General features: G+C 40.8%; 1 protein-coding gene across 15 annotated transcripts in view; it reads right to left on the reverse strand.

Annotated features, from left to right (window-relative positions):
* The window catches only part of TCF4 (transcription factor 4), a 627840-nt gene that overhangs the window by 73625 nt on the left and 541254 nt on the right, over positions 1-12961 (reverse strand). For 7 of the 15 annotated variants that reach the window (XM_040337356.1, XM_040337308.1, XM_040337342.1 and 4 more), the window contains 4 exons: positions 10399-10440; positions 10251-10292; positions 8778-8910; positions 1984-2051 (listed from right to left, as the gene is read on the reverse strand). In XM_040337356.1, the coding sequence (XP_040193290.1) occupies positions 1984-2051; positions 8778-8910; positions 10251-10292; positions 10399-10440 (285 nt within the window). The remainder of the gene's footprint in view (positions 1-1983; positions 2052-8777; positions 8911-10250; positions 10293-10398; positions 10441-12961) is intronic. The other 8 variants (XM_040337391.1, XM_040337364.1, XM_040337401.1 and 5 more) reach the window with 2 other exon arrangements.

The following is a 12961-nucleotide window of genomic DNA, read 5'->3' on the forward strand; positions in this document are numbered from 1 at the left end:
AACTATACATAATGCTGAAAGTAGCTTAAAGCTGACCTTGCACCTCAGTGATAAGGTCTGCTTTAAAGTAAAAAAAAACCTGTGGGGAAAGAAAATCAAATATACTTACCTTTCCCTGGATTCCACCTACTTGGGTGAAGTCATTCTCCTTCCAATCACGGGGAAGGTTGAGTAGCCCAAATCTCTGGAGAATATGATCATCTGCTGTGCCGCAGCATCGTCTCATGAGAATTGGGCTACTCAGCATTCTCCAGGATATTGCCAGCTCCCTAGATTCCTAAGCTTCAAAACTCCTAGCACTCTACAATGCAATTTTTGAGGTCTCTCTTCTGTTGTGTTCTGTGTAGAAAGCACTTATCATATGGATGCCAAAATCTGACAAGGATTCACATCGCCCCAAATCTGTAGACCAGATCTCTAAACTTTTTAGTAGAAGAGCCAATTCATATATTTTTCAAATATTAGCTGGCTAAAAAAAAAGGTTTATAAATAAGCCCCCCCTTACATCAGGATCCCCATTGGAGTCTCTTCTTACATCAGGGTCCCCATAAGAGTCCCTCCTTACATCAGGATCCCCATCAGAGTCTGAGTTGGGAATTGGTGGTGGTGGGGGGGGGGGGGGGTTTGAGAGAATTTGCTCCCAATGATTCTGACCCAACTTAAACAGAAGGGTGGCGGTAAGCCCTATAGAGCGGCTTGGGCTGCTACCTCTGGGTATGGCCTCAAGGTCGTTTCCACATATGTTTGTAAGGGCAGGTAAGGAGCGCCTGATATCCAATTAGAAGCAAAATTAAGGTGAATATGTAGTCGTTTTATTGAAAGTAGCAAAAAAAGATAATCAAGCCAATGCGTTTTGGGGGAACAAAGACTCCCCCTTCTTCAGGGCTACGGCTGTATGCTAATGGTGAGTTGGGATATATCCCAAACTGGTGTGTCTGTGAAACTGAAATCCAGATAATTGCTGTTTTACTCTTGCGTTGACTTAATCATCATAATTTTTGCTACTTTCAATAAAACGACTACATATTCACCTTCATTTTGCTTCTAATTGGATATTGGGCACTCCTTTTACCTACCTTTACCCCTTACATTAGGACCCTCCTCAAAGTCCCCCATTTACATCAGATCCTCAGCAGAGTCCCTACATCCTTACTTCAGGGTCCCCATGAGAGTCTTCCCTTACATCAGGATCCCCATCAGAGTCCTCCTTGCATAAGGATCCCCATCAAAGCCCCCAATTTACAACACCCCCCCACCTCATCACATGGTCTCCATCAGAGTGCCCCTTTACACTAGGGTTCCTATAAGAGTCGCCCTTACCACTGTAAGGCTTACAGCAGGATTGTAGCAGCAGAGTGGGAACTTCGAGGTGGAGCAGGTCTGGGTGGAGGAAGTTCATAGCGGTCCTAGCAACCAACCATGAAGATGATGCCAATGCAGCAAGGGAAAACCTGTACTGGACAATGCAGGGGGGCAAGTGGAGAGCAGAGACCTCGTCAGCAGTCTCTGCTGATGTGAATCCTCAATCTGTGCATATTGAGGATTTGTCACTGACCCTAGTTTGTTGCAGGCCTAGATGTGGCCCCTGAGCTGCAGTTTGGAGACCCTTGCTGTAGACCCATCTCCCTTTTGCAGGTTGATGTGAAAATACTATATAAAAATTAGTTTGAAGATTTTTAATGAATACACAACTGCATGAATTGATGTTTTTATATCTGCCTGGAAATTGATTATAATACAACTGAGACATACTGAGATTCCCCTTAATATACGAGTGCTGAATTTTTATCTATATGAATCTACCTATGTTTATAATATTGTATACAGATAACGCAAAGAATACAAACTGTATTTAATACAAATTGGCACATGCAAATTCAAGACAATGACAAAAAAAGAATGCCTGGAGTGTATCAGCTTCTACCAGCCAATTAGCAGCAAATCAAAGAGGTAATCAATAATACAGAACCAATATAAACTTACAGAGGCCAAAGCTTTACCCAGCGCATCCCCAGTCTGCGAGCTTCCCGATGGTCCGCTTCCTCTGCTCGCTGAAAGAAAAAACAAAAGCAAGAGTGTTAGAACAAGCAGGGAGGCATGTTACAGGTTTCTATTCCTGGTCCACTTACCCGTAATGTAATTGCATTTTAATGCTAATTATATTGCATTAATCTTTAATTAGCATTAATTTGTTTGCTAAGGTAGATGTCAAATATATTCATGTTACATTTTTATGAGCAAAAATATTAACGCGGCTGGTTATCCACTTATTTACGGTGCAATTATGCTATCTGATGCCCAGGCACCTCCGGATCCCTGTACAGGAGGAACGGTCCTAGGTTGGGGGATGCTAATCGTAACACGCGAACTTCAAAATAAGTGCAACGTTAATTTAGGCCCGGCTCTGCAGAGGATGGAATTAATTCATCTGCCGATTTTGATTTCAACTGCAGAACGCTGTGCTTTGTGTTCAGATTGCTGCAAAACATTTATTGCAATGAATACAGGGAAATTAAGATCTTCTGATATCATTGATGTTATGATATGCAGAGAATGTTGACTATAAAGATCAACCAAGATAAAATGGTACAAGATGCTTAAGGTTTGACCTGAAGTCTGTAAGGAGTTTGCATTGGTTCCAAAGCATCAGCATGACAGGATAGATAACCTATGATAACCTATGACATAGACAACCAATATATTTGAAATTCTCAAAAGGAGAGGTCAGCATGGAAGCCTACAGAATTCTTTCATGACAGGTTCATTTTAAACACAAATACGGCTGTTTATCGTAGGATTTGCACTTCTAATTGGTCGGTTGTCATTTTTTTTGCCTGAATTTTCAACTTCACTATCATTAGCTTTAAAATTAAAAACAGAATAAAAAATAATTGGGAATGCCTAGGAAAAAGGGGGCAGACATTAGGAACGGATACTTATTTGTACAAAAGGGTAGCCAAGTCAAAATAGAAAACTGATTCAATAATTCATTACATTAAGTCAGCATGAACCTGTCACCCAGCTAGTGTGAAAGGACAAAGATAAAGGGCAGAAGTTGGAAAAACGGGACAGTGCCGGCAGGAGGGAGTATGCTGACTAAGGATTATAAATACTAATAATGAGCAGGGGAATGGGTTGGCAGCTATAATGAAACACTCTAGAACAGCCTTTCTTAACCTTTTTTTTCCCCAGAGGTACCCCTAAAATAGTTTTTAGGTCTTAATCAACACTTGGTTAAATTAATACATTGGGGTCATTTGAAAAAGTTTTTGGTGGATATAGTTGAATAAGTATGCAAACCTTACTGTAGTGGTCAGAATGCTATTCTTACAGGCAGCTAAAAAGGTAATTGGAGTCATGCTACTAGCTCTGCCACATGGCACTGGCCCCAGAGCTATGGAGGCACCATCAAATGGGAGTTCAATTTCCACAGCCCAAGGAACCCCTAACAACCTCTGGAGGAACCCTGGTTGAAAATGGATGCTTTAGACTAACCACAAGTAAAAACCAGGGCTGTCCAATCTACAACACAGCCCATGGACATATTTCAAGTAGCATCATTTAGTCTATTGGCACACTAGATAAGCAAACTATATATTTTAGTCTTGATCTTAAAAATACTTTGGAAGACTTATGCCTTGTACACACGGCTGGACTTTCCGCGAAAAAAAGTCAGACTTTTTTTCTTGGAAAGTCCGACCGTGTGTAGCCTCCATCTGACTTTTTTTGTCAGAAGTCCGACAGACCTTAGATAGAGAACCTTCCGACAGACTCACGACGGACTTTTGCATGGTCAAAAGTCCGACCGTGTGTAAAAGGCATTAGGTACCCCAAGAGACAGAATTACTTTTGCATAACAAATAATATGTAACCCCTCCTGGGCAGTGTAGCCAACAATGAAACATAACACAGATCCTGTATTATTAAGAAAAGTCTATTACTAGTGCGGGGCCTGGGATGGGGTACAGACGGGCATGGATAGTATTTAACAGAAATTGGGCACCTTCTTCAAGCAGACTGGGGCAGAGAGGTCCATGTCAGATTGAATCTTAAGAATGAATGGCCAGCCTGCCTCTTTTATTATCTCATCTATCTTCAGCTTGGCCAACATATTCTTTATTTTATTCATTGGGTGTCATTAGCCCTCTCTCTAAATACCTAATCTAAAACCCTAATTGTTCCTAATACACCAAGATGTCTGCTGGCTGCTGGGAAATATCTGGGGACTTGCAAAGCACTGCTGAGATGATGATGGTGGGATGGTCAAACCCAATATTTAGGGGTGCTAGAGTACCCAAGGTCTTGGATGCTTGAAGTACAGGTGCTCACAACCATCTAAGGCCACATAAAACCTCAATGGACGGACTTGCCTTTTAAAATAATAAAAAATCTTCACCCCTCTTGTAACTTTCTACGAATCCAACAGACATTCCCTGTGTTTACATTTCTAATGAACCAGCGCCCAGGCCAAAGACACAGAAGGGATTTTTGTGGATTTTTAAGATTAATATAAACCATGCCGTGGAATAACACAGAACAGACAAAACTATTTTGAAGCCTGGCTGGCATTTTGCTTGAAGTTCGGCAACTGTAAGAGATGAGAAATAAAACCAACTGCAGTGGACTAAGGCTGCTTTCATGCCAGTGGCAGAGGGCCAGAAAAACATGGAGTGCAGGCTGACCAGGGTAAGAATAATATGTGATCTGGGATAGTTTATTGCCCTCAAGAAGCCTATAAATGTAGACAGTCAAACAAATATTTTTAGAGGCTGCAGCCACGACTTCTGCTGCAGAGAACGTGATTAATACAGAAAGACGGAGTGTTCTGAACCCAGGACATCGTGGGTAGCAAGAAAGTCGGAAGCTTTTTCAGTATTTTCCCTAAAAAGGAATGCTTCAGAGTTAAAGAGGTGTACCAACTGGCACTCAGATGCTTCTGATAATACAGTATGGCGGGTTTTAACATGTGGTCATGGCGTGGCCAATCACAATCAATACACAACAATTTTTTTTTCCAACGACAATTGTAGATGTATGTGTACACTTGTTCAATGTACTTGTGCTGAATGCACCTACGCCAAATAAAAAGTTAGATCCAGGACTCAAAGCTAATCCTTATGCTTTGTTAAAATTTAAAAAAGTAAACGCAAATTACCTTTGTTTGACGCAAATTCCTCCTCTGTGTCTCTGTTTAACTAATTTCATTCGCTTTTTTACTGGGGCTTGACTTCCGCTTCTTACTATTTAAAGATTTTTTTATTTTTTTTACTCTCCTCTGCTATGTGCCTTTCGTATTGTATGTTAGTTGCCCTGATTACACTGTTACATTTTTTATTACATTCTTTGTAAAGATGGAATGCTGATAATGACCCCTCAGCCTTTGTTTAAATGACTTCTCATTTGCTTTTATATGCATTTTTATGTTGGAGTTAAGCCACCCAGGATTTTTATTAGCTCTTTTACATTTATTTCCAATTGGGATGCACTGGCCAATACCATTATTCAATATGCTCTTAAAGCACTCCCATTTTTCCTCTGTGCTCTTTGTTCCTAAGATTTTATCCCAAGGAGCACAGTTTAGGGAAATTGGTTTGTTTGAAATTCAGTGCCACCCTTGTGTTTCCTATTAGTGTGATTTATGCTGAAACAAATTGACCTGTGATCGCTGTTTCCTAAGTTGCCCCCTATTTCCTTTATCTGGTCTGTATTGTTAGTAATCTGTAGGCCTAGTAACGCCTAGTAACGCATTGTTTCTTGTTGGTGCATTTACCATCTGACCCATGAAATTGTCTTGCAATTCCAAACTGTGATAGGAGGTCCGCCTCCCCCTCCTCCCTATGGTTAGGGGGCCTATAGCATACTCCCAGTATTACTTTCCCCTTGGTCTCCTCCCTTTAAAGCTCTACCCAAAAGGATTCCACCTCCTTCCTTGCTCCATTAGTGATGTCATCCCTCACATTCACTTGTACATCATTCTTGATATACAGGCATACTCCTCCCCCCTTTTTTACCCTTTAAATCTCCAGCAATATTGTTCTAAACGGACAGACTTTCTAAAACCTGATTCTAACCAAACCTTAAAAAAGTTTGGTTCTTTAATAAAGTTAAATTAAGCTCAGTGTGTCTTCACCTGCAACTTTGTTACCCTAGGGTGGGGTTCATATGGCATTTGCACAACAATTCTGGCATGCCTGAGGCTGTTAACAAATGCTCTTAAATGATGTTAGAAATGTTGAACATGGTGCAGTTAGTTTGTATTTATTGTAAATGATACCACGCCAGCACAAAGCAAAATAAATTCTTTCTTTAACCTCCCTGGCGGTATGATTCTGTCTGGAATTACGTACCAAAAGCGGTACGTTGCAAGGAAATTTGGCGTTTTATACTGTAGGCCTGTAATTTTTAGAAATAACTCACTTAAATCTGACCAAACCAGAGTCTAATAGGCATCTCGGGTATGATTTTTCTTTTAAAACAAAATTATAAATTATAATATAATAAATAATTATAAATAATTATAACAAATAATAATATAATTATAATAAAAATTATTCAATAATGTAATCAACTCAAAATCACTGAAATTTGCTCAGTTGCAGAATTGTCGCTGTCATTATTTTTTTTTTTTATGACGAATTTCCCCACAAATCGCTATCGCACATTTCTGCAAGTGATTGTAATTTATTATTCCTGTTTTCTAGCTGCTCTAAAACCATTTTTGACATAAAGGGACACTTTTGGACAATCTACAGTTTTTAGGCAGAAAGAATTTTTTTTTTTTTATATATAAAAGTACATGCAGGGCACTGGGCAGACCACTAGGGACAAGGGGGTGTGTATTTTTTTACATACAGTACTGTAATCTATAAGATTACAGTATACTGTATGTAAAGTGTTTGTTTACTTTTTTGAATTTGGCGCCGTTCTCCGTCCCCGTGCGTCGTAACGTCGCAGGGAACGGAGATCGGCGGCACACGGGGAGACTGTGAATCGAGCGAGGAGGTCCCGCTCGCTCACACAGCGGGGTGGCATCGCTGGATCCAGGGACAAGGTGAGTAACTTGCCTGTGGATCCAGCGAAAGGTAAGCCGCGCCGCTGCACACTCTGCACGTCCACCCTGAGCGTGACTCGGGGATACCGATCTTATCATTGAAAACCAACCCCGAGTCACGCTCGGGGATACCGTCAAGGGGGTTAAGAAAGCTTTGTGGGAGGTGGTCATTTTCTGGATTCTATGCTGCACAGCAGTTCTAAGGCAGTGAAGCTGAACAGGTGTTTCCATTTTACTGACTTCCCTAAGGTCTGGTTCACACCAATGCATTTTTCAGTGTGTTTTCAGTTTTGCAGAAACACGCTAAAGTCCATTTAACATGGTTTCCAATGGGTTACGTTCACACCTGTGCGTTTCCCACTGTTAATTCTTTTTGGAAATGGCCAATGACTTTTTTCCCACAGCAGGTTTGCGCTTTTGGTTCCATAAACTGTAATGGAAATGCATCAAAGACGCAGTGCTTGCATTTTTGATGTGTTTCTGCTGCGTTTTTGCTGGTTTCTCCTGCAAGACAACAGACACCTCCCAAAAAAACAAAACACATCAAAAGAACATTAAAAATGTGTCAAAAACGTGTGTAAAAAAATTCAAAACACACCTGGAAAATGCATCAGGCCAACCTGCATAGGTGTGAACCAGGCCTGAAGTAAAGTTATCATGAAAGAAACCTAAGCTGTCATTACAGACCTCCTCCTTATGAAAATACTGGAGAGCATAATTCTTAAAGTGGTATTAAACCCACGACAGTAAAATTAGTTTGTATATGCAGTAAAGCCTGCTTGTTATACTAATATGCTGTTTAAACCTGTCTTGTCTGATCCACCTCTTCTTCCACTGTCCCCTAACCATCTCCTGATTAGAAAGAGAATTTGGAGTCACTCTGCACATGCTCCGTTTGGTGTGTATTGCTGGAGAGCATTGTTTTTCTTGGGCTGGTGCATGTGATAAGCACAGGGCCAATCATCACTGTCCAGACAGAGGTTCAGCCTCATAGGACAGTCAGAGTAGAATGAAAACTCTTCCTACAAGCTTTAATCAGACACTAATAGCAGTCACAAGACTGCTATATACTGATGAGAAAAGATATTTACTAAAATAATTGCATTTCCATGTTCTATGGGAGACCATATATAGTGAACGCAGGATCCTGGGTTTAGTAACACTTTAATTTAACAAGCTGAAGTTAGAAGCTAATTGGCTACCATACACAGCTGCCCCAGATTTTGCACTCTACAGATTTAGTAAATCAACCCCCACCTGTCCATTATTGTAATCCTCTGGCTTCAGTACATTCTGAGTTATGGACCCCAAAAAACCTAAGCAGTTCAGAAATTATGAATTCACTTGCTGTGTATTTGTGCTGGGCCAGCGACTAACACAGTAGATAACCATAACCGTAAATAACCATAACAGCCAGTCAACTAGCCATGAAATCTCATGACAACCTATAAATACGCAGTTACTGTAGAAGCGAGAACACGGAAAGGCAGTTGACAGCCACCATTCACTGTGTCAGTCGATTTGGGCAAGTTACATGAGAAATGGGCAATTGTCTCCCTTGAAGAAATGTCTATCAATCTATGACTATCCTTATGCTTTAATGTAAACATTCTACCTTAATTCTTGTATATAATTAAAAGTTGAACGTTTTTCTTTTGTGTACAACGGACAACTCTATGTTAAAAAATAAGTAAATAAAAATGGCAATACAAGGAAAAAAACATACACATAATACTTTCTGTTCCATTGGCAGGCGGTGTACAGGAAGAGGCGTTATAATGATTTGTGCTGCTACGGTGAAATGTGGACATTGGAGGAAGACTAGAATTGATGTCCGTTGACGAGTGTGATGGATAGCTCTGTAAAAATGATAAACAAAGACAATATTCAGCCACGCATAATACAATTACCCATCTCACAATGACAGAGTGCATTTTAAACACTAACATCCTTTATGTTTTGACTTTTCCCCAATTAGTTTTTTAAAACTTCTTTGTAATTTGTCAGCTTCCCTTATTGTGTCATCCAATATTATTCCCATTTGAAGATGTAAGCAATCCACTATGGTTTGTCTGTAACTCTGTCAAACCACTAAACTACCTAATAAATTAAAGTGTGCATGTCTCTGAAAAATTACCATCTTGTGAAAATTGTATTTCTTTTTTTCCCCGTGTGAACTGACCATAAAACCCGAAATACAAAAACATTAAAAAATATGCATACCTTTGGTACAGTCAACCTTGTTCACATAGAGCAGGGGTCTCAAACTGGTGACCTATACTTTACAGAAAGGGTAGCAGTCCTATGAAGACAGAGGAATGTGCCAGGGCTTCTACTGGATCTAATAATGGCCTAGCACAAACACCACCTCTGCCACTAGGGGCATGGCATCTACAACATTAAAGTTATGCCTTGTCCACCTGTCACCTCCTATTTGATGAGGCCACCTCAGTAGAGGGGCCCTATAATGGTCAGTTCACTAGCATATGGGCAGCTTTTATCAATGTAGCTGGAGAGAGAGTATGCCTAATGCTCCATATGCACAACGAAGAAGGGTTTCAAGTTAACAGTGGTAATAGCAGACACCTTTATCTTAGGGAGACATTTTAAATGTATAAGACTATGGTCAGTTAAAGGTCATGTGTACCATTGTTTTAGCAACTGAAATATATTTGAGCATTTCTGCCAGGTTGCTCCAAAAACAGTCAGTGTAGTGTACTCTTAATTGTTGTTTCAGAAATGTTCACGGTTTATGGTAGTAATGCAGTTAATACATAGTTGCTGCGTGTCCCAGGACCCTTAGGACAGTACCATCATTTAGAAACCTACTTTGGGGTGCTCCCTGTCCATAGTTGCTATGTGTCCCAGGTCCTGTATGACAGTACCATAATTTAGAAGCCTACTCTAGGGTGCTCCCTGTCCATAGTTGCTATGTGTCCCAGGTCTGGCAGGACAGTGCCATCATATAGAAACCTATCCTGGGGTGCTCCCCGTCCATAGTTGCTATGTGTCGCAGTTCCAGCAGGACTGTGGCATAATTTAGAAACCTACCCTGGGGTGCTCCCTGTCCATAGTTGCTATGTGTCGCAGGTCCGGCAGGACTGTGCCATAATTTAGAAACCTACCCTGGGGTGCTCCCTGTCCATAGTTGCTATATGTTACAAGTCTGGCAGAACAGTGCCATAATTTTGAAACTTACCCTGGGGTGCTCCCTGTCCATAGTTGGTATGTGTTCCAGGTCCTGAAAGACAGTTCCACAATTTAGAAACTTACCCTGGAGTGCTCCCTGGCCATAGTTGCTATGTGTTCCAGGTCTGGCAGAACAGTACCATAATTTAGAAACTTACCCTGGGGTGCTCCCTGTCCATAGTTGCCATGTGTCCCCGGTCCTGTAAGACAGTGCCATAATTTAGAAACCTACCTTTGGGTTCTCCCTGTCCATAGCTGCTATGTGTCGCAGGTCCAGCAGGACAGTGCCATAATTTACAAACCTACCCTGGGGTTCTCCCTGTCCAGAGGACTGTCTGAAAGTTTCAGGGTATCACCATGCCTCAGAACCCAGAAAAAAACACTCAAACATCTTTGTCTAATTTTATGTTCTCATCCAATGGAAAACCCAGGGTTGTATTGAGACATGATACTGCACAAGACTCCGCTAAATGATGGCTTCCTTTCAAACAACCCACACCCCCTGTTTCATATGAGTATTTTAGAAAACACTGCTGCTATAATGTGCTATTGGAGGAACCATAAGTTCTTCATAAATAGATCTACTTCTCAATTCTATAATTTACCAGTGAAAGTTTTATATTTCCTGAACGGTAAGGAACCTTCCCACTCCTCTCAACATCCTTTGGATCCCTTCTTTCTACAGTTCTCTGGATGAATTAAGCCACAAATGCTCACAGTTGGACAGAAAATGGAAACAAATAAAAAAAATGATTACATTTGTAAATGTCAGTGTGGCCCCATCTAAATCAGCTGCCTAGGCACTGCCTCCTTATAGAGGGTGTCCTGGTAATAGTTTATTGATTGATTGTCGCTGGCATCTTTCCTTTCCACTAGAGAAACAAAGTATCACTGGGGAAGATTTACTATAACTGGTGCACACATAATCTGGTGCAGTTGTGCATAGTAACCAATCAGCTGCTAGGCTTTATTGTCAAAGTTTATTTGAACAAGCTGAAGTTAGAAGATGATTGGTTACTATGCGCAGCTGCGCCAGATTCTGTGTGCTCCAGTTTTAGTAAATCTCCCTCACTGCCTTCTGTTTCCATCATAATCTTGACTCTTTAACCACTTAACCCACTTAACCCATGAACCATAGAGCACTTTTTGCGATTCGGCACTGCGTCACATTAACTGACAATTGCGCGGTCGTGCGACGTGGCTCCCAAACAAAATTGGCGTCCTTTTTTTCCCCACAAATAGAGCTTTATTTTGGTGGTATTTGATCACCTCTGCGGTTTTTAGTTTTTGTGCTATAAACAAAAATAGCCACAATTTGGAAAAAAAATGAATATTTTTTACTTTTTGCTATAATAAATATCCCCCAAAAATATATAAAAAAAATAAAATGTCCTCAGTTTAGGCCGATACGTATTCTTCTACATATTTTTCGTAAAAAAAAATCTCAATAAACGTTTATTGATTGGTTTGCGCAAAAGTTATAGCGTTTACAAAATAGGGGGTAGTTTTATGGCATTTTAATTAATATTTATTTTTTACTAGTAATGGCGGTGATAAGCGATTTTTTTCCGGTACTGCTACATTATAGCGGACACTTCGGACACTTCTGACACATATTTGGGATCATTGGCATTTTTATAGCGATCAGTGCTATAAAAATGCATTGGATTACTATAAAAATGCCACTGGCAGGGAAAGGGTTAACACTAGGGGGCAGGCAAGGGGTTAAGTATGTTCCCTGGGTGTGTTCTAACTTTAGGGGGGGTGGCCTCACTAGGGGAAATGACTGATTGCTGTTCATACATTGTATGAACAGACGGTCAGGCATTTCTCCCCTGACAGGACCGGGAGCTGTGTGTTTACACACACACAGCTCCCGGTCCTCACTCTGTAACGAGCAATCGGGGTGCCCCGGGGCGATCACGCCCACCGGGTATGCGCCCCTAGTGTCCGCTTTGACGCTCCCCTGACGCTTTCACGCAGGGGAGCCGACCTGCCGCCGTAGAACTGCGGCGGCTGGTCGGCAAGTAGTTAAACACTATTGATTGGTTTTATTATTAGAAATTATACAGATATCTTGCCAATATATTTATATTTCACCTAAATTTGACAAGCAGTCAGGGTTTAATTTCTTTTGATTTGTCTTGAAGACTGAATAGGTGTTTGATGAATTTTTGAGGAACTTGAATATGTTACTGATTTGGAATTGTGGACTGGGGAATTTATTTAGCAGTAGATTTTTTTTATGTATTTATGATCAAATCTAATATTTATAATGACAGCTGAACTGACTGTTATACATTGTGATTAACTATGGATTTACTGGGTATTGGGAATCTTTGCATAATTGTTGGATTTTGGCTTTACTTTCAGGACTACAGACCTAGGTCCTTTTGAGATGGATCATTGTTTTTATCCCTGAACAGCACAATATTGGTTGGAGGCTTTGGGGGAGACTAAAACTGGAGCACACAGAATGTACAGCACATGTGCATAGTAACCAATGCTCCCCTAGGTACCAATATAGCATGTACTTATTTTGCAAAATTATACACACACTTACCTCCGTTTCTTCCTGGCTGCTCTAAAACACTTATGCATTACTTCCTGCCTTACTTCCTGGACATGCATTAGGTCATGACACAGGAAGGAGTTAACCAGTTGATCTCATTAGCACACACCCTGCATCAGCCACCCTCAGCTGGTCAACTCCTTCCTGTG

The sequence above is a fragment of the Rana temporaria genome, chromosome 1 (assembly GCF_905171775.1).
Source record: "Rana temporaria chromosome 1, aRanTem1.1, whole genome shotgun sequence".
Taxonomy (NCBI): domain Eukaryota; kingdom Metazoa; phylum Chordata; class Amphibia; order Anura; family Ranidae; genus Rana; species Rana temporaria.